This window comes from Poecilia reticulata, chromosome 12, assembly GCF_904066995.2.
Source record: "Poecilia reticulata chromosome 12, P_reticulata-male-v2, whole genome shotgun sequence".
Taxonomy (NCBI): domain Eukaryota; kingdom Metazoa; phylum Chordata; class Actinopteri; order Cyprinodontiformes; family Poeciliidae; genus Poecilia; species Poecilia reticulata.
In genome coordinates, this window is record NC_088841.1 from 13,251,084 (window position 1) to 13,272,967 (window position 21,884).

A 21,884-nucleotide genomic window follows, 5' to 3' on the forward strand; every position below is an offset into this window, starting at 1 on the left:
CATAACCACAGTGTCGAGCTTAAGGTCACAAAACTGGATGTCGCCTGCAAATGTTCTCTTTCAGGGTTTTATGCAGAATCTGTGGATCCAATAATGACTTTGAAGCACACCACAAAATCCAGATGCGAATAGAGGTGTTTTACTTTTTTTTTTTTTTTATTAGGGACCATCTTATTTTGTTTTAATTGTTGACTTTCCAAAATAAACTTTCAAACCTTAACTCTGACTGAAACTAAATAAGGAGGTATTTTCATCATATGCAAATTTAAATCTTCAGCTCTAAGCTGAATTGGAACTTAAATGAATGTGGAAAACGTGTTCTGGTTCAATAAAAATGTGGATCGGTTGTTTCAAAAAAATTAAAAAAAAATCACACAAAAAGACAAAGTTTTTAATGCGTTCGTTAAGGTCACGTGTTTAATTGAGCAAAGTATTTATTTCCTCTCACAACATTGGCAGGCGGCAGGCATGGACCTTTAGGAGCCGAGAGTTGTCATTCTCACTACACCTGTGCTGCCGCCTCCTGGACGGACGCGACTCCTTTGCAGCGATTGTACTATAAGTGAACGGACAGCCTATGAGCCCCACTCAAAGCGAGAGAACCACACGCAAGGAGCGGGATGGCGAGGATACCAGCGCTGCACATCCGCGTCTTTCTCGTGGGTTTCTCCCTGACTGGGTGCCTGACACTCCGGACGAGCAAAGGTGCGACGTCGCCTGACGAGGAGCGGGACAGCGAGAGCGACGCGGAGACGCCGTGCGAGGTGAAAACCGTCACCGTGTCTACCCTGCCCGTACTCCGGGAGAACGAGTTCAGCTTCACCGGTGGAGCCTCCGGGAGCGTGGTTGGAGGAGGGAGCGCTGCTGCTGCTGCTGCTGCTGGAGCAGGTGGTGCTGGTGGAGGAGGAACCGGAGGAGGTGGAGCGGGGGGAGGAGGAGGAGGTGGTGGTGGAGGAGGAGGGAGCGAATCCCGGCTCCTGTTATTCGTTCGAACAGATCTACCTGGCCGAATTTCTGTAATGGATGATCTGGACAACACAGCTCTTCCCTACTTCACACTCGGTAAGAAACTGTTGTGGTACTCTGTTTGCCCTCCATGATGTGAGCAGGAATCCCTGTACTGAGATGGACTTCTCAAATCATACAATCCCAGCCATTAAATCACCTAATTTGCTTAAGCTTCTTTGTTTGATGTGCAACCAAGAAATTCAGCAGTTGTTCCACCCTCTGCCTCTGCTCAAAGTCGATATTCTAGAAGAAACAAATAGTGGCCGCATAATAAAGTTAAACTTTACGTGATAAACCCCTCTCTCTTGGCGTATCCAGTTAAAAATAATTATTTAAGATTTAATACATTCCTTAATTATTGTACCCCCCAATGCAGCAGTGCAATTTAGCCCTGCGAATATGCATGATGTTTTGCTCCTATTCTCACTAGAGTATGTAATTGGCTGCACACATGAAGGTGCAAGTTAAACTAAATAAACGGCTGGGCTATAACTAAACTAGCTGTCAGCAATTTAGTTTTTGAAGGTCTTTGGGGAACCCCAGACATCAGATTTAGTGTGTGAGCTCTGTTCACATCCTCTGAATGAATCAGGGCAATGCAACGCTGGTCTTTGACAGGTCATCTGAAGTTCTGTGTGATGGCCAACTACTCTAAAATGGTCTGGGTAAAAGCATTTTTGATTGGATAATCGCAGAGTACATAATAGCAACAAAGTGTCTCTGGCTTTTACCTTCTGAATATATATTTGCTTTGAAAGAGGGGGCTGACTTCGCATGAAAACCAACTCGCTGCCATTGCTTTTCTCTGTATTTTTTTTCTCCCCATTTAAATGCCAAAAAAAGGCATGTGGCAGATGAGTATCCTCACCTCTTTTCCCCTTGTACTGCGAGCCACACATTTGCTTTTACAACTGTGCATCAGTCCATCAACAGTGTGGAGAACAAGGAAAATGCTTGGAGCCACACAAGATAAAGTGGGAAACAATAGTTGCACACTGTTCTCTTATTCAATTTACAGTCATTTTCGGATCACTTCAACGTAGAATAGAAAGCTGGTCAAAACAAAGACAAATGGAGGTCAGCAACATTGTTACTGAGGAATCACAAAACTGTATCATTCCTGTTTTGCTTTTTTTCTTTCTTTTTTTTACATTGGAGGGTGGTATGCTATCATCCCTCTTTCTCTTTCTTTTTTTTTTCTTTCTTTTGTTCACTGCTCTCAGTTTCATCCCCTCTATAAGGAGTGTCGACTGAGCTGGCTGTGCGAAGCAAAGGCTGGCAGGCAGGCAGGCTGAGGGTTGGAGCATTAAGCTACTAAATCACTTTCTATTCTCATTAAGGACAGCCGTTGACTGGTGAGAAAGGCCTCTCTGTCCTCCCAGTCAGCCAGCTAGCAAATTTGCTGCTTCACCCTCTCAGTGGATGACTGCATGCTATGAAGGGAGAAAAGGAGGCATAATGGACTTTAATAGTTCCATGTGTGTATTACATATTGAAGGCGCAGCATGAGCTCGGTGTGTTCTCCGGTGAGGTGTAGACACCATTTTATTTTTCATTTTTTTTATAAATCATTTATCAAAGTGTTGGAGGTGTTTATTTTAACTCCATAGCAGTATGCTTTAGTTTCACCTAAGCTTTTAAAACATAGTTTTACAGACATGCTTTGATGGCATTTAGACACCGTTTTTGCCTAATGTAGTTCTGACTGCAAGAGACTGACTCAGATTGTTAAATTATATTTTATTCATGCAATGTGTAACATGTCTTCCAGAACAAGTACGCACTGTCCCTGCTATGTTTTTTATTCTTTTATTTTGATTTTTCTTTTGAATTGTTAAACACATTCTAAATATATGAGATTTCAAAACCCCATTTTTATACCTGAGTCATATAAATACAGTGCCACCCACACTGATGGAAACCTCTTGTAAAGATGTAGTTTAATTTATTGAAAATGGGACAATGTACGGTAACACAAATCAGCCTATTATGCAATTGTGTCACTCTATAGATTAAAAACATAGATTCACATTATTAATAAATCACAAGGTACACAAGAGTTAACCAAACCAAACAAAAATAATAAAAGAGCTGTTGGTACAATATGTAAGCTATGATCTGCTGTATAAGAGAAGGCTGACTGTGCAAAGGCACTTTTTCAACCAAACTCTTACAGTGTTTTGTAGTTAAACTTTTAGTTTTATTCACACAATTGTTGTTTTAAAAGCCTTCAAATAAGTAGATATTTTATATAAGTGACATGAAACAGTGCCCTATTTTTTTGCACCGATATGAAAACCATATGTGTTTTTCCTCTATAGACAGCAAGGTTGTGGGTTTTACATTTTATCTTTGGCTCTGGTAACAAGGACACAATGAGAAATATTTTCTTCCCCACAAATATACTTGAGACATACTCAAGGGCATTTTCTTTTATTTCCTCATTCTTCCTTTCATTTACATTCACAATTTGAGCTCTTAGAGACATTAGAGCAGTTCTTGTCCCATTTAAAGTCAGAGTTTAAGTTTAGTACTTCCCATTTAAATCGTGGTTCACCAAGAGCAATAAATGGAACTTTTGCATTTAGTTCCTAGTATCCAGGAACTTATCTTTTTATGTTTTCAAAACTCACCTAGTCTCCAACAAAGAAGATTAGAAAGCAAAGCTTTTAGTCACTTCAAAAAAATTGTTATACCATTTTTTTAATCTTGTTTCTATTTAATTAACCATAAAAAAGTGAAATAATTGACTATTGACTATGAATATTGGCGATATTCATTAACATGCATTTTAAAACACTTTAAAAAATGCACAAGTTAAAGTGCTTTTAAAACACTTGTGTTATATTTCACAATTTAACCTTCGGTACAGTTTATCTGACCATAGCTTGTGTTTTTTTTTAAGTGTGACCTGCTATGGGTACACTTCACCACCACCAGTCAAATGTACATTATTGTACATTACTGACAAGCATCAAATGACATCCCACGTTGTGCACTCGTGTATTTTCTCCAAATCCTTAGGGAAAAATCCCACAGATTGTTTGTCAATGTTATATCCCATCGTCATGCAGCAAATACATACATATAGGTCTAAGTTTGTGTCATTATTTCTACCTTGTTGGACACCAAAGAAGTTCAGGAGTCTGGGATAACTTCAACCCCATTGCCATCTGGACCCTTTCAGAAATCAATCAGATAAAGTCAGAAGGCATCTAAGTCTTGCTTTGAAGTGTTTTATGAACCATCTGGTTTACTTGGTACACCTGCTCCATCGCACTTTTCTTTTTTTAATAAATGGTGACTTGTTTAAGCAACAATGTGTGTTAAAGACAGGGAGAAACTTTTCAGTTGTCATAGTACAAATGTGTGTGTAAGTCATTGGTATCAGTGAAGTCATTCCGTCTTTATGGTTCATTTCTTCTGTTTGGCTGTCAAGATAACTGGTATGATTTCCCACTGTAAGCAAATTGCACAAAGGTTCACTTGCTAGCAAGTTGAGACTCGTGTTATCTGGTGAGTGAAGCAAATTGACTGTGGAATTGAATTATGATTCACTAAAGGCAAACCAAACCAAAAATGAGAATAATGAAATAGATTAGTATTTTCAGAGCAAAACTGGGTGAAGTGGATAGATATACTTTAGCTTAAAAAAGATTTGTCTTTTGGAAATTGACCTGCTACAAAAACTTAACGTTTTATATTTGAACAGGCAGTGATTTTAAATCCTTCACTGTTCATTCCAACATTTGTTTTAACAATGAGACAAAAATATTTTTACGCAAACATTTGTCATTCAATATACCTGATTACTGTCTAAAAATATGTAAAAAAAAAAAAAAAAAATCTAATATGGAACAAGCACTTAAAAAAAGTGTTTTTAAATTGACATAAATTTAAAATATGCATGAAAACCACAATAACCATAGTTCTGCCTAGTTTCCACGGCACTGTCAGATGTTCGATTGTTTTGTCAAACCAGCGTCAGAGGTTATTGAGGGAAGGGAGTGAGACGGACCACAAGTCTCCTTCCCTCTCTTGCCTGCCTCCTCAGCTTTGATTTATTACCAAAGTGTCACAGAGAATGGATGGGTAGAAAGGACATCCTTTTACACATCCAGAAGTGTACAGAACAGTTTCTCCTTTCTGGTTTTGTTTTTAGTTCTTTTTTTTATTATATGTGAACAAATATTGACAGATATATGTGCAACCAATATGTACTTAATCTTAATACTGTAAATGTTGTGTAGTAGATTTTACCATACCTTTCTAAGCAGTTCACCTTTTCTTGTTCTGCTACATGCATATTTTATTTTAAAATCAGGACTTTAATGACTCTTCATGAAATATGTGTGCAAAATGTGCTAAAAATTGCACTTTGGAAAATAATTCAGTGATATGTTTCTGTTTTGGTATGCTTTGTCACTCTGGATAACTCATTTTAAATGATGTCATGGGACTAGGTAAAAAAAATAATCAATGCCTTATGGCAACATGGCTCACTGTGAACACCTCATTAGAAGTTCACCTTCTTGAAAACCTTCAGACACTTAATGGAAGATCGAAAACATTTACATCTCTTGTTTTTTTTTTACCCCCTCTGTCGATCATGAGGGGGTATGTTTTCTCAAAAGGTTTGTCCTTTTTCTGCATCTTATCAAAGGCTGACGTCAAGTTAGCAGTTTTGCGCACTGTCTTTTCACTGTGCCTTACTGCATGGCAGAGCTGGAGATATGACAAGTAGACCATTCTTAGCAGTGGGAGATTAAAAGCTATATTTCCTAAAGGTAAGGTTGAAGGAAAAGTGAATAAAGCATCTCGGCCCTTGATTTTCTGAAGAATGAGCACTTGGCTAAATATCTCATTCTTAAAGTATGCCAGGAGTCCAATTTTGTGCTTCAGAAAAAGCAGTTTTAAAAGAGGTCAGATATAGACAGACCTATTCATCTTAAAGTTGGGCTTGAGTTTTATTTAGTTTTTTTTAAACTCAGTAATATTAAATTCCTATATCAAAGGTTAAGTATTCTGAACCTATAGTCCTATGTAATATAAATAATATATTCCTATATAATTCCTAGATCAAAGGAGCAAGAGCAGATAGCAACATTACACTGTGGATCCCATGCTGTTTGACCACTAATTTAGCTAAAACATTTCTTTGGTATGGTAGTCTTGGTCAGTTCACACCTTCATCAGTCTATAATGTGCCACATGCTGTAATTATCATTACCACAACCTACTTCCAATTTCATACCTATAAACATGTTAAATACTGCATTTTGGTTTATTCCTCTTTATAGCCCAGTGTTTTGATGAATTATACAAGGGTGAATGACGACACTAAAATCCTCCTCCTGGCTCTGATTGGTTGTTTTTGACCGACCAGTGTGTTTCTGCTTGATTGTTTCAAATGATCTGTCTCATATTAGACTGTCATAACATGGTTTATAACAACTGTTTATAAAAGTTACTTACTGCAGCTATACGTATGTTTGTAACATTTTGTCTGACAATTGTATACTTCATTTGCTAATTTGTACTGATGGGATGTGTCACTTTGACAAATACATATGCAATTAATTTACAAGAAAAAAGCATTCTTGTTCAGCGTGAGGGCAGTTGGTGAAATTTGTGGCATTGAAAAGATGAATGATCTGAAGTGGGTGACCGATTTGAAGTCCGTCCTTTATGGATCCTGTATTTCGGAAAGCTATATTTTTACTCCGAGTCTCCAGTCTTGCTGTGTACCACTGGTGGATAGCTTTGATCTGAAGATAATCATTTGATCATTGCCACTGCAGAGAGGCAGACTGTGGTTGTCTTTGACAGGATGAACAAAGAACTTTATGTAAATGCCTCTAATGAATGCACAAGTGCCTTATTTTCCTTTTTTATTTGTGTGATTTATGCAAGGCAACACCATGCACAATTGTCTCCATAATTTTTCACCAGAAACGAGATGAATAAATAAAAACATCTTGACTAAAGACTGTAAGCCCCTTCAGCACTCCCCTCCATCCGTTAGGCAATTTCTTGTCTTTGAATTACGATGTTAATTGTTTTCCCGCTTTCTTCAAATCTGACAAATCTGCCCAGGCATTGTTGTCTGTGTTAACCATACAAGGTCATAAGAGTTTATCTTCATAAAGCTGGACTTGTATCAAAGGATAACCTGAAAAGAGTATCTCACAGGAGCATGCTACAAGCTGATCCCCTAAAGATTCATGGACTTCATAGTTGTATACTGTAAAAGGGTTTTTTAGCCTGTGCAGTGAATGTATAATGTGGCACTGATTTATAAAAGCAATTCCATTTAGTTACTCTTTTTGCTCTTTAGGTTCCTTTGGTGCGTCCCTGCCACATAATAGAAGGTCCCATGTGACAACAACTCTGCATTGCATTTGCCCTCTTTGCAGAATACTTTGTATAATGCAATCAAGACATTGGGGACACAGGAACATTGCATGAAAAATATATCAACCTATGCTCAAAACCATTAAACCTAGTTTGATACACAGTTGGGTTGCATGTTTTCTGGCTTTTTTTTTTGTTTTGGTTAGGTTTTCTTTTGCTTTTTTGTGCAAAATCTCAATTTGCTTTTTCCAAACAGCACTAGATACAGTTCATGATTTTGCTTTTAATGTAGCACATTAAAAAGTGGGCAGTTTGAAATTTTGGGAATTCTTAGAGACACAAATCAGCCTACAGAATAGTTTGTCACTCTCTGTAAAATAAGACAAATCAGATTGTTTGTGATTTGTTATTTCTGATGATAATAAAGCATGTTAAATAAATACTTTTTCATCTGGCTTTATGACAATGATGCCACATGTGCCCAAAAATATAATTACAAAGTATTAAAACCAAAAAAATATTTTGCATTATTCCTCATAATGGAAAACTTTACAATATCTTAATGGGATCTTATCAATAAATCAATCAAATGTTATTTGTATAGCACATTTCAGCAGCAAGGCATTTCAAAGTGCTTTACATAATTAAAATAAAAACAGCATGTGACATTGAATAAACAGTGAGAAAGAGAAAGATAAAAAAACAATAAAAACATTAAAACCCGCACCCCTTTAGGACTTCAGTTAAATGTCGTTTAACTGGGACTCTAACCCTCAGGGACTTTAGTCAAAAGCACCGTTTGACAAGGACTCCAACCTCTAGGTTTTTAGTTGAATGCCGTCAACTGGGACTCTAAACCTCGTAGAACTTTAGTTAAACGTCGTTTAACTGGGATGTTTTCCAGGGGACTTTACATCATTAAAACGTAGAAAAGAAATAAAAAGAAATTAAAAACATTAAACACATAAAAACATGGAAGACATCAAAACCCGCACTCTAACCCTAATTTAGCCATAAGCAACTCTGTATAATGCAAGCAAGACATTGGGGACACAGGAACATTGCATGAAAAATATATAAGCAACTTATGTGATACATCAACACAAAATAGTTTGCGATTGTAGTGGAAAAGAACTATAATTTAAAAATTTTGAGCATACAAAATATATTATGCCCACTGAGTTTGTTGGACCACACTTTTCTGTGAATACAAAGATGGATGTAAAGGAAGCTGAACCTCAAACCCTGCTAAAAGCATTTTCAAGTATGTAGCCAATTTTCATTCAGGATTTTGCATTTCACACAATCCTTATTTCTCTTGACTCCGATTAGCTTCCCTTGAAAAAAAAACAAAAACAAAAAACATGCTTTAATGCTGTTACTGCAGTAATAAATGTTGGGAATGGTTCAACATGTTAATTTTCTACTACACAAAGCTTTTTGCAGGATAAAGTAACATTTTCATCTAGACTGTTCAGAGTACCTTCTTCTACAAGTGTGCTTTGCACTGCTTGTACCAAAGTGGAGGATATACTTTGTTAGGTTTCTTTTTTTTTTTTCTTTTCTTTTTTTTTTACAATAATGCCTTTCTTCCATAAAGACCAGATTTGTATATGGTGCACTATTGTTCTCTCAAAACATTTTCTCATGTAAGATCTTTGTTAACAAGGATGTTGAAGGAGTACAAGTGCATTTTCAAGGCACAGCTAGTTCTTCCTGGTCTGAAAATGTAATACATAGATTTGTTCTTTGAAGTTTTCAAATTAAAGACCCATCTGATTTTGCTTCCAGTGGATTTGGATTATCTTTTGTATGTTGTAATGGGCATGAAGCACAAATACAAATAAAAACAAATTAGTTGGAGCTACTCCTGAATGACAAACATATTTAGAATAAACAACTGTAAAGAAAAAAAGCTTGGAGAACATTCAGTGACTTTGTGCCATTTTCATACAAATTTAATATGAGTGGATCAATGGCTTAGTCAGTCATTTAGTCATTTAGCTTTGTGTATGGAACTGATGCTGCTCTCATTTGGGTTCCTGCTTGAAAGCTGTAGAAATACTTAGAAATATGAAAATCATCCTTGTGAGTTTGCTATTAAGTGTTGCCACAGTTACTTTTGAAAAAAATAATATGACTACTGATTAATCCCCTCTCCAAAAAACAGACAAATTACCTTGCCAGTACTCACTTTCTTGGAAGTGCAATTTTAACAGTAACATGTGATGAGATTTCTGAAGGTTCAATTCAAACAGCCATTCCAATGACAATTTTTTTTAAATATACTTTTCTTTTCTAAGAACCGGCCATTTGATCCCTAATAAAGTTTTACATACATTTAGGGAAACCTCTTTTTATGAGAGAAATTCTCAGAAAAGTTTAGTCTTCTGCATGAAGTAAAATTTATATTGATTCCAAAGGTGAAAAATGGAATCGCATTATGTTTTTGCAGAAATAAATTATGTGCTGCTTGGTATGCATTATGCGTAAGTTGGCATATTTTTAAAGCCAATCACCATGGTGCAAGAAGAAAGCAAGCATATCTGTTTTTAAAAGAAAAGAACTTTAGCTTAATTACTGATTTTTAGTGTTAGATTACTTGTTACTATAAATAATGGTCATGTATGCATTACTGGCATCACTGGCTATCAATGGGTACAACAACTAGTTAAATTTTCTTTGCTCAGACAGAGCTTTTACTTGTGTGCAAGTTTAATCTCCTTTAGCTAAAATGGAAACATGACACACCTGGTGATCCTAAGACAGATGGCTGCTCTGTTAAAATGTACTGTTTGCAATACACAGTATTAGCAGTGTTGTGATGTTATATTTAGGTTTTATAGTGACAGAAACATTTAAGTTAAAATCATTAACTTACATTGACTATACTGGGCATGCATGTAATTATTATAGTTTTTTTATCATTTCCTTTTTTTTTGTTTTTTTTTGATAACATTGACTTGTGATAGGCTGGTGATCTAATAATGTTGCTTTCAGAGTCGTGCCTGGTAAAAGATCCCCTTCACATACACATTCCCTATCTCTGGGACAACAAGAATAATGCAGAAATAGAGAGGATTGAATACATTCTTTTATTTAAATGGCTTTTTTTCATTCTGTTGTCCATTGTGGGTAGCAGGCTTTCTAACACTGCAATATGCAAAACATTGCCATGCTGTCCTGGTATAATCCAGATCAGTGGGAAATAATTTGAATATGAGACCCTCCATTCGACTTTGAATAAAAGTAAGGTTTACACAAGATCTTGCCTCAGTGTAATTTACTCACACCTCTACATTTGACTTTAGACAGCCAAGAAAGTCTTTAAATATCATCCTGCTGGTTTGATTTGCAAACCTATCCACAGGGAAACAACCCTACTTGCCCTTACATATTGTATTTTCACAAGTTCTGTTTTTTTTCTTAGTCAGTTATAATTTCAATATGTTTATTTTTTAAGTTTAAAACAGTTAACAGAAAATCTTTTTGGGGGAACAAACAAAGTCACCAGATAGCAGCAAGACTGCACTCATGTAGAAAAGCCCACTTATGTACAGATTTTACAGTCTCAAAGTGTTCGGAAATCATCTTAAACAATCCACCTAATGGACTTTTAAAAGCACACAACTCACACAGGGATCTTGTTTTGGAAACATGGCAAGCAGGTTTTGTGAGTCAGTAAGTAGAAGCAAAGCCATTGTTCATATAAGCTGTCCTCACTGATTTTTAAGACCCGTAAAATTTGATTCCCATCAGAATTTGTTATGCACCTTGGGAACATCCAACCAGCTCTAGACACCTCACAAGATCCCCACGGGTCCTACAAAAGATTTTAAACCCTTTATCTAAGCTGGCGTGTTTGTACATATTTGCATTCACTCCAAGCGATACTGTCTCTGAGATTTCCTCCCAGATAAAGTATCCCCATTAATCCTCCCCTCTACAGAGGGTGAGGGGTGGAGGGGAGTGTTGGTTTTGTTGTGCTCCATCATCGGTCTGAGTTCTTTGTGGCAATGCTTTTATCTGCACACGTTTTGGCATAAATATGATTTTCTTGGGAGCCATTTTCAATACTACTAACCAATTAGTTCAAAACAAAACTAAGCTGAGATTATGTTTTTAAAAGTCACGAATACAACGATCTAGGCGTGACTACATGGCTATTTCTTGAATCAGTGCAATGTATCAAATGCCACACGTTTACGTGTTGAGAATTTGGTTCCTCTGATGTTAAATCCTACCTTTCTATGCCTGTAACAGTACCAAATTGAGGCGTTTTCAACACATTACGGTAAACCTCTGTGAAAAATTTCGGTTTGCCCCCAACATGCTGCAAGCTGATGCAGATGAAGCTTATTGGTATGTCATGGTTGTTTTCCGTTTACCTCAGTTCAGAGGCAGAGGACACGTTATGCATTATTTTCTGTTAGTTTTATCTGGGTCTAAATTAGCTGTGATCTGACAACATTTACCCTTAGTTGTGTGAAAGAGCAGAGTTGGCTCAGCGGTCACGGAATGTGATGTGATCAAACTGCTTAAAGAAGCGCTGTGATCACATTTTTATTTTTATTTGTTGTATATATATCAAGCAGGAAAACCCTAATAATCCTAAATACTAAGCTGATTATTTGACATGATATTTTTGGAGTTGCATAGTTTGGAGTATTTAAAGCTGAAGATGATGCGGATGCCATAAATAATAATGACGATATAAATAAACAGTTTAAATAAACTCTTTAAGAACAAAAAAATTTTAACAGCATACATCCTGAGCTATGTCAACATACTTTTCTTCCATCTGTCACAATGTAGAGCAAAACGCACTCAAAGAGAACCCTTCTAGGGAACAATGAGTAATTCTACTTGTATCTCTCTAACAAGAAATTATAGATGATTTTATTCTGAGTTTGTTGGTTTTCAATAAACCCTTCCACATTTTGTCACAAAGCATCTACAAATTTCTGTCGGAATACTGTATGTTTAACTGTGAATTTATTCTGCTTTTGATTTAAGTCTCTGCATTCAGGTTTGAATTGTAGTCTTTAGTTCCTGTTTTATTTTTGCAGTATGTTTTCCTCTGTTCCTTCCACTATTTTGACTCTTTCTTGTGTTGAGTGTATTTGTCTTATGATTTGTTGTTTAATTTATTCATCATTAATTGGTCTAATGCAGTGATCCCCAAACTACGGCCCGCGGGCCGGATCCGGCCCGCCTCCACATTTGTTCTGGCCCCCTGAACAATACCAGAGAGCATTTAGATTTTTTTTCCATATTTTCAGGAATATAAGCCGCTACTTTTTTCCTAAGCTTTGACCCATGTGGCTTATATATGGATTTTTCTTCAACCACCAGGGGGCTCTTTAGCAGGAAGTCAATCATTGGAAGTCAAAATTGTAAATAAAAGAAGAACGCGCCCATTAAAACGGAATCAAGTTTTAATAGGGAATTGAAATTTGAGAATGTTGTTCATCAGTTAAATAGCATTGAGGGGAAAAAGAAGATTTTTCGTTTTTTTAAATAATACTGGGATCATGAGAATTTCATGTATAGATATTAGGATCCAGTAGATGGCAGTAGTGCAACAATAATGGATGCAAGCTGTTGTTGAAATCTGAAGAAGAAGAAAGCGCCCATTTTCATTTAGCACATGCTAGTAGCAACACGAAGGATCATCACTTTTACTGTTACAGTTACCGTTCGGAAACTACCGTAATCAGTTCAGTTAAATCTAAACGTGGCAACTTTTTTTTTTTTTCAACCGTAATAAATGTGATATTCAATTGACCTGTTATGACTCAAATTTTGGGTCATAACCCCCTTCTGCTGCTGCTTCATCGTTGTGAAAAACCTGGAGCGGCAGAGATATCTGCGGCTTACAGCCCGGTGCGCCTTATTTGTGTATGTTTACTGTTTTTTTTTTTCTTTTGTTTTTTTAAACTTTGGGGTTGCAGCATATAGTCTGGAAAATACGGTATTTATTTAATAAATAGTGTTATTTCCTGGATTTTTTCTGTGAAGAACCCAGAGAGGGTTATTTGATTGTGCTTTCTGGAAAACAATAAATTTTTACATTTAGGCACTCCTGCAATCGTCACACTTTTTCTGTTACAAACTGACTCCGGCCCCCAGCAGAGAAGGGAAAAGTTTGGGGACACCTGGTCTAATGCATAAAATTCCATTTAAATGCTTTGGAATGTCATTATATACTGGGGTTCAGGGGTAATACATAATTTAGCAAGGGTGTGTATTTGCAGGTTTATCAGTTTTTTTCCGACATTTCTTTAAAAAAAAAAAGATTTGAGTAAAATTAAACATAATTTACAGTGTTTTTCGTTTTGTTAGATTTTTTTTAGTTTAAATCTCCCCCAAAAAATATTTAGAGACAAGAAAATGAATTACTGCTATAAATTGTCCGACCTTACAACAGCAGATTTACAGTGTCACCATTTGACTCTCAAAGTAGATATGCATGCTTGTTTTTTGTAAATTGTATTTAATTTCTTGTTTGTTTTAACACCAGTGACTGAAGTATGGAGATAAACACATAGATACAATAAAGAACAAAACCATAACTTCTAAATGATTGTACAGCCTACACTAAGTCATTTGGAAATGATTACAGAAAGCCATGTGGTTTGCCTTCAACTCATTAATCCAACAGTGCGATCACTGTTCTGTAACATGACCGCAATCGGGACAAATGCACTATTAACTCAGTAATGAGACAGCTCAACAAACAAAATTAATGGGACCTCTCCATTTATCAGCACTTAGTTAGGCTTGTAGCTGTGGGATGTCAGTCTGTGGGGAAAAAAACTAAACAAAAAAATCTCTTCTTAAGGTAAAGTAAAAACTTGCATTTGATAGTTGATTTTGTTGCAATTTTACATTAGATATGTTAGAATTTAAAATCTGTGGACAAGGCTTTTAGATAACATTATCATTTTTCCTTTAATTTATCTTTGTTTGTTTACAAGTGAAATCCAAGTAACACCATTTAAATTAACACTTGTAAGAGGTAAAAGGTACCAGGAAGTACTGTAAAATCTTTTCTGATAAACTTTACCTAACACAGTTTTTCAATTATTTTAGTCCTATAGACTTCAGGTTGAACAAACAAGGTTGAATATAAAATGAGCTACTGTAACTGAAAACTATTATTTCAAGTAATATTGATTAAAATATGAACACAAAATATGTTTCAATTTCTTTTTTTATTGCCATTTGTCACTACACTATTTTTTATGCTGAATGATTTTCAATTACCCATCAGTCATTCATCTTTAGACAGCCCCATGATTAATATAATCCTTGATCCTGTCATTGTTCACTCCATACATCTACTGCGATATGCTACTGTACAAATGAGGAAGAAGTGGGAACACGACTGCCAGGATGTTGTCTCTCATCAGTCATATTAATTGCATTTATATGTCATTATTACAGTCTCCTAATGGATGGGATCTACTTACAGGCACGCTCTCTTGTCCTTAACTGAAGTTGAGCCAATGTTTTTTTTTTTTTTCCTCTTCAAATGCAGATGCAAACTTGAGTGCTCCATCTTTTGATATCTTCATAAAAATTTTTGTTTCAATTCGATTTATGGATTTAAGCTAGATTCTCAGCTTTAGTCTGTTGCTAAATGACTGCTAACGGCTTAAGAAAAGTTAACGACTAATATACTTGATTTTATGCCGTAGCTAAGCCTCACAGAAGATTCAGCTATACACTTTGTTTTTTGGTAGGCAATTTTCAATCACTTATATTGATCTAAAATTGAAATACCTCTTAATCCATCCATCCATTTTCTTTACACCCTTGTCCCTTAGTGGGGTCGGGAGGGTTGCTGCTGCCTATCTCCAGCTAACGTTCCGGGCGAGAGGCGGGGTCACCTGGACAGGTTGCCAGTCAGTCGCAGGGCCTCTTAATACATTCAGATGTAAACAACTGAAATTCAAGCTAAGAAAGTGGATTACATTTCAGAATGATAAAAGTTCTTGTTTGGAGTAAATCTTCATTAAATGTGCCCCTTAATGAGATTTATTTATTTTTTCTATGAAAGTTTCTGCTCTGGTTGTGAAACCTAAAGTCATTAATCACCAACAAAACACTATATGTATTGTACGATGCTATGGCATCTATCTTATAGCAAAACCTTAATGCATTTTGAAATGTGTCAACATACCTGACAGGTATCGAAAAAGTTGTGTGGACTTTTACTTTTGAAAACTATTTGACCATGAACACCTTACTTTAGATTTTCAGTGCTGCGTTTTGCAACCTTTTTTTTCCTTTTACAATCTATAGTCCAAGGTTTGCAGCAAAACTCAGCGATCTGGAGTAAGGACATCATCTAAATTCTGAAAATATCTCTATTCTATTCTATTCTATTCTATTCTATTCTATTCTATTCTATTCTATTCGTATGTATCTTTGAAAAGCATTCAGCTCTCAATTTAAAATCACTGAAAAAGCTAAAAATGGGGAAATTGGTGTCATAAAGCAAAATCTCAGGAAAAAAAAAACTATTTAAAAATGTTCTGTTTTTTTTTTTATTTTTGTTTGTTCGGTTTTTGTTTTGGTTTTAAGCAAAATGGAGAATGTTGTCCCTTGCAGAATGTTGTCCCTTGTGACAAATCTGAACACTGTAATGATGCAACAGTTAAACTGGTTTTGAATATCTTTTAAGTGATTTTAATGAGTGCTATAAAGTTATACCTCCTGCTTCACTGCAACTGAACAGCTTTTCCAGCAAATTTCCAGCTCTTCAAAGCTATGCTGATCAAAACGATGTAAATGTAATTGCACACCGTTTTCTCTGGAAAATGATCTTGTTAAAATAAATATTTTTCTAACTGAAAATCTTGTTTTTAAATCTGAGGAGTAGCCCAGTGTCCAGCATTCACAACCAGAGCAGAAACTGTGGCAGCATAAAATAAATCTCATTAAGAGGGAGATTTACATTGCCCCACTTCATCTTTGATTAAACACACCTTCTGCTTTTCTTTTAGCTGTTCACAAATTTGCTCATAAACACCTCAAAGAACATGACGGAGAGCTAAGAGAAACCATTAATAGAATTATAATCTATCAAGTAGTGTTAGCCTCTGCAGGGAGTTCATGTTCTTACCTTTAAAGAGCACTGCTGTTTTTATTGCAGCATATAATATACATAAATTGTCTTAAGTTTGCGCTTGAACAATTACATAGTAGCATAACTTGATATAGAGTGTAATATTTCATTGTATGTAGTTTATAGCAGGTAAGAGTTTTAGTTGACCAGTCATTTTCCTTTGACTTTACATCTGGATTGCTATGCTATGACAATCTTGACCACTTGAACACATGATTCAGTGACACACGTTACCTGCATGAATCATTATACGATCCATGGTGAAATTGCAGACAAAATAAATATTTCTGAGCTCAGTATGTGCCATGTGCCTCATGAGGTGAGAGCACCGTCAGAGTTTGAACAAGGGCCATTAAAAATAACCAAAAAATCGACATAAGTGCAATGACACCATTCAGGGAACAGGTTAGATATCTCACAAAATTGCAAAGTCCTATTTTTAAAAAAAGTTTTGTGTATTTACTATCAAGATCATTTATATAAAAGATTGTCTTTTATATATCTATATAATGGATTATTGTGGAGAAAACGTACATATGAAGTGAGTTAACGGTATTGTATAAAATTTATAGCAAACTGTTCAGTTTGAGTTTAAAGTTTTAGTTGTATACTTATGCATATATAGTCCAAATAAATATTATTTTCAGTTTGCCGTGTAAAACATAAACAGCTGGAGTTATTAATGAAACAAGCTATTGATGATGTGTTGTATAATTACTGTGCATCAAAGCCTTGTGTGATTTAATAAATCTGCCTTGGAATGCAGTTCTTTATGTTTACATGGGGGAAAAAAATAATAGTTTGTGTTAAAATTTAATTGCTAGTGGGATTTAAGTTAAATTGATTTCAGAGAAGTTTTAGTTCAAGCTGTGTTTTTTTTCCTCCTGTAGTTTTTTTCTTTACACTTTTGACACAAATATCTTGTTTCAATAGAGGGAAGATTTACACTGTGTCTGAAGAAAAAGATCCACTGTGATGCAAAGGGACCGATTTAAACCAGGAAGATTGATGTATTTAAAAAAAAATGTAGACAGGATTATGATAGAAAATCTTGAAGACCAGAGGAAACGAGAATATTTTTTAGCTTTGAAATTGAAGAGATCTTAGAAATGTTGACTAGAGAGCAGAACAGAAGGAGAGAGATGCAGCCAAAAACTGACTGCAGCCAAAGGAATGATAATCCAACTGGTCGACATCCGCTTAAGTAGGCTCCTTGGCACCTGACGCAATGTTTGAGGAGGGTGGATTTTAAAGCATTTTTTGTCAGTCGGCATAGATGGGGAAATGTCTGGGATTTATGTCCAAAGTAAATTTTTATTGCTATCGAAATCTTAATTTCTAGCAGCATATGTACCTTAAGCGTATTTGTCATAGGGAGGGAAAATTTATCCTTTGCTTATTAAAGCTTCTGTCTCCTTTTTTGTGTTTTGTATGTGATTACGCAAAGCAGATAAAGAACTTGGCTGCTTTAAACCAGGACTTAGGACCAAAATAAAAGAACTCTTCCAGATTTTTACAGTGATCCCGCTCTGTGAAACAACATTCTGGTTGTTGGCATGATAACAGCTGCATGTCTATTTATTTGTGTATTTCTGTTGTGTGTTTATGGCTTCTGTTGCCTGTAATTCTTTCCTTGCATTGCATGGATCTTAGCGCTGTCTGCTGTCTCAAAGAAACAGAGTTGCTGGCTAATGACATCTGACAAAGGCCGTCTGTTATGGTGATGTGATACAGTCTCATAGCAGCTGAAGCTTGCCTAATAGATGTGGCCTTCATACAAGGAAATGGAAAGGAACAGATTAGGCATATATATATATATTGGTTGTTGTAGCTGCTGTAAGTACAACATAAGCCAATGTAAATTAGTCAGAAATCAGAAATTTTGCCAAGCTATTTATACGTGACTGTCACGTGGTTTGGTGGGTTTTAGAGAGGTCCAGATCAGGATTTTATTTTATTTTTTTAGTCATTAAAACCAATCTGAGCCCGTCAGAGCAGGAATTTGTAAATGCAGAGAGTACTTGTCAGGTATTTCATTAAAGTCGGTGCTTGAAAAGTCAGCAACTTTAAAGTGTATTAAACACGTGTCATTAGTATTAATTTACTCGCCGGGGATGTTTTCGATTCTGCAGAATCCTTTTTCTTTTCTTTTTTTTTTGACAACGCTAGACATTTTGTCCCAGCAGGTTTTCCAATTAGAAAGCCTCATAGTTGTAAGGAAAATTCTGTTGCACTCATGTGTTGCTCCTGTTAAAGATTGTGTGCAGCTTTGTGAAATGCTTGGCTAAACCTAGTATGTTTGCTCAGAGAGCAGCTCGTCTTTTCAGGATTATGGCCGACTGTTTTGTGAAAGGGGGTATGGACTTTTCATGCCTTTCATTTACAAAATGCTGCGAGTGGGACATCCTTAAGATATCAGTTCAGTGGGGGACAGCGTAGATCACTGATCAAGAGTTCACACTTAACATGAGGAATCCCAACTATTTCAGTCTCATTTTTGTATAACTTTTTCTAAGGTAGAGAAATATATCAGACTAAGTATACTAAATCATTTTAAAAAAAAAATCTGACTGCACTGCTACTATGGCTCTTAGATAAGAGTTTCTCCAGTCCTTTTATCATAATTTAAACTCTATAAATTAGCTACAGTAGCTAATTTTAACTGCTCTATAAATTAGCTATTGTTTGCAGGCCAGATATGCAGATCAATTCAGCAGGCAAAATTTCTGTTTTCGAGAAAATAAAGAAATACAAAATACATGATGTACTTCTCAATATAATACTAAATGTTACCAAGTACTAACGATAACAAAAAACATACAACCCGTTTCATCAAATTGGCTCGTAACCATTTTTGAGCTCAGACAGATTCATGAGGTTCCACTGACATATAGGCACGTCCATTTTCATTCACTTATCAGTCACATATGCCTACATCTTCACATCTCAAATGTGTCAGTGATGAATCAATGCGCCAGTCAAGTGGATTCAGGTGCAATAGAAATCCACTTACAGACCTTTGATCGCAATCAGAGGTGAAGAGACTGCATGGATGCAGGTCTAGCTCGGTTCAGACACAGAGCCGTGGCACAACGGGGTGCGAGTGAAGAAGAGAAAGCAGAGACGATTGCATCTCAGATCGTGTGTGCCGCTCCGTAGGGTGCACAGAGAAAAAAAAACACACGCACGCACACACGGGGTTGAACACAGATGAATAACACAGCCTGACAGAGGCTAGTATGTGGTCGAGGTTACATGCATAGTGCTTGTGATATGCTGTGAGTGCATAGTTGTTTGGCTAATGTATTTATTGAGGAAGATGTGTAACAAAGCTGATTCATAAACAGAAAGCAGACATCTTACTAGCAAACCTACGCCGAAACAGAAACGTGCTTCCAAAGAAAGCCTATTAAAATACATTTTGTGCAATTGTTTAGTCTTAAAAGTTTCGTCATTCTTTATTTTTTCTTAAACATCAGATGCTTTTTTTCATAGCAGGTGCTCTGCAACAGAGGAAAAACTTGTGAAAATGTTTCATACGTTTTGTCATCCCAAAATATAGAAAGACAGATCGGAAACATCCTAACCGAAACAGAACATTGGCCATCTTTCAAATGTATTTCAAAATACATATGATTACCGAGAAGGCGAATCCTCATGAGTGACTGACAAATTGCATAATATAATTCTCAATGACAATGTTTTCATAGCCTGGGACCACTGTGTGCCTGTCTAATGTGCTCCATACACCTTTCCCATCGACGGGGACTGCATACAATGTCTAAGAGCTTCTCTATGCCAGACCACTTAGCTACCTTGGCTGATGGGGCTTGCTGTCTGCTATAATCACAGAGAGGCCTCTCCAGTAGACAGCTGGCTATGGAAATTAAAAGATGTCCTAATGCAGTAACAGGTGAAACTGGGATGCTGTAGATCTTGGAGATCAGACAAAAATTGGCATCCTATCCAGGTGTAGTAAAGGCAGAGTGAAACCCCGTCATTGGATTGTTCTTCACAGTGACTCATTTACATTTTTTTTTTGCATTTCTTTTAAAAGCATATAGTTAGACAAGCACAATAGCCCTTTTACATAGTAAAAGCCTGATCAGACCATCACTATCAGAATCTTTTTTTTTGCACATTCCTGTTGTTTTTTTTGCTTTTCTGAGAAAACTAACACTTATTAACCAATTTGTGTTTTTCATTTCACTGAATTATTAACTGTAATGGATGCTGAGCAGAAAAGGAATAAAATGCCTCGGGATAGTTGGTAGAGGTAGTGGTATGAAATTTCTCAGAAAATTTTCAAAGGTTATTTATGCATTGCAGCTTATCTCCCAACAGTTATCCGATTTTCATTTTGTGTGTCAACTGAAAAGTGTGGGAGTTTTCAGTTTAAAATGTATTTAATAAAAAATAAAAAGAGAGTCAAATTATTAGTGTTTGTTCTGCTGGCCACTGGTGAGAGACCTCAGCATTTGTATTCAGCCCCTTTTACTGTTTTACTGCAAACTGAAATTCGGCTAAATTGATTACTTTCAAAAGTTGTCAAATTACCAACAGTCCAACCTGTGAAATAAATTTTTTGTGTAAATACAACTGTTCTGTGAAGTCTACGGGTTTGTTAGAAAACATTGATGTGGAAACAGCATCACGAACACGGTCTTTGTGAATATTCTGGCCATTACAAATCTGGTCTTTTTGGAAGATTGGCATGAAAAAAGCAATTGTTAAAGGAAAGATATGATAGGTCTAATTGGCTGTTTATCACATACGGTAATTTGTAGGGAAGACATTTTATACTAATCGAATTACTTGCAAAATGCTGTGTGTGGAGGGATAGAATAATATTACATATTACCCTGAACAAAATTAATCCACTATGAAATATGATTTTCTGTTTTCAGTTGTCCCCATATTGGGTTTGAACCTCAAATATCGAAAATTATGTTCTGAAACATTTCCTCTTAAACCATGCACAGACATTTAGAGCTTTATTTTCAATTTTATTCCTATGTCAAGGTGATGACCCACAAAAATTGTGTTCAATGAAGTTCTAAGTAAACTGGTAGTTTTAACACTTCTGCAGTTTTGAGAGATGGGATCATTTAGACCCCATGAGTATTTTTTACCCTGAGCGTGGTCCAGCAGGGGTCACACTGACCCCTAGTTTTCACAAGTTGTTTTTTTTGTGTGTGTGTGTGATTTCGGAAATTGACGGTATGACGGGACAACACCCCCAACTTCCCGCTGTGCAACCATGACAATTTCTCTGCTCCTCCTGAGTGTCGCGCTAAGACCGTGGGAGGAAGAAGACCATATAGCGAACATTTCCTGCTGCAGAACATAAAAGATTCTGCAACCCAACAGTTTGCATGAAGAGAAT

At 36.2% G+C, this 21,884-nt stretch overlaps 1 protein-coding gene across 1 annotated transcript in view; it reads left to right on the top strand.

The window, feature by feature from the left end:
* The first annotated feature begins 319 nt into the window (after positions 1-319).
* The window catches only part of astn2 (astrotactin 2), a 271,553-nt gene continuing 249,988 nt past the window's right edge, over positions 320-21,884 (top strand). Inside the window, exon 1 of the mRNA XM_008424385.3 lies at positions 320-1,062. Within this exon, the coding sequence (XP_008422607.2) occupies positions 621-1,062 (442 nt within the window). The 5' untranslated portion in view covers positions 320-620. The remainder of the gene's footprint in view (positions 1,063-21,884) is intronic.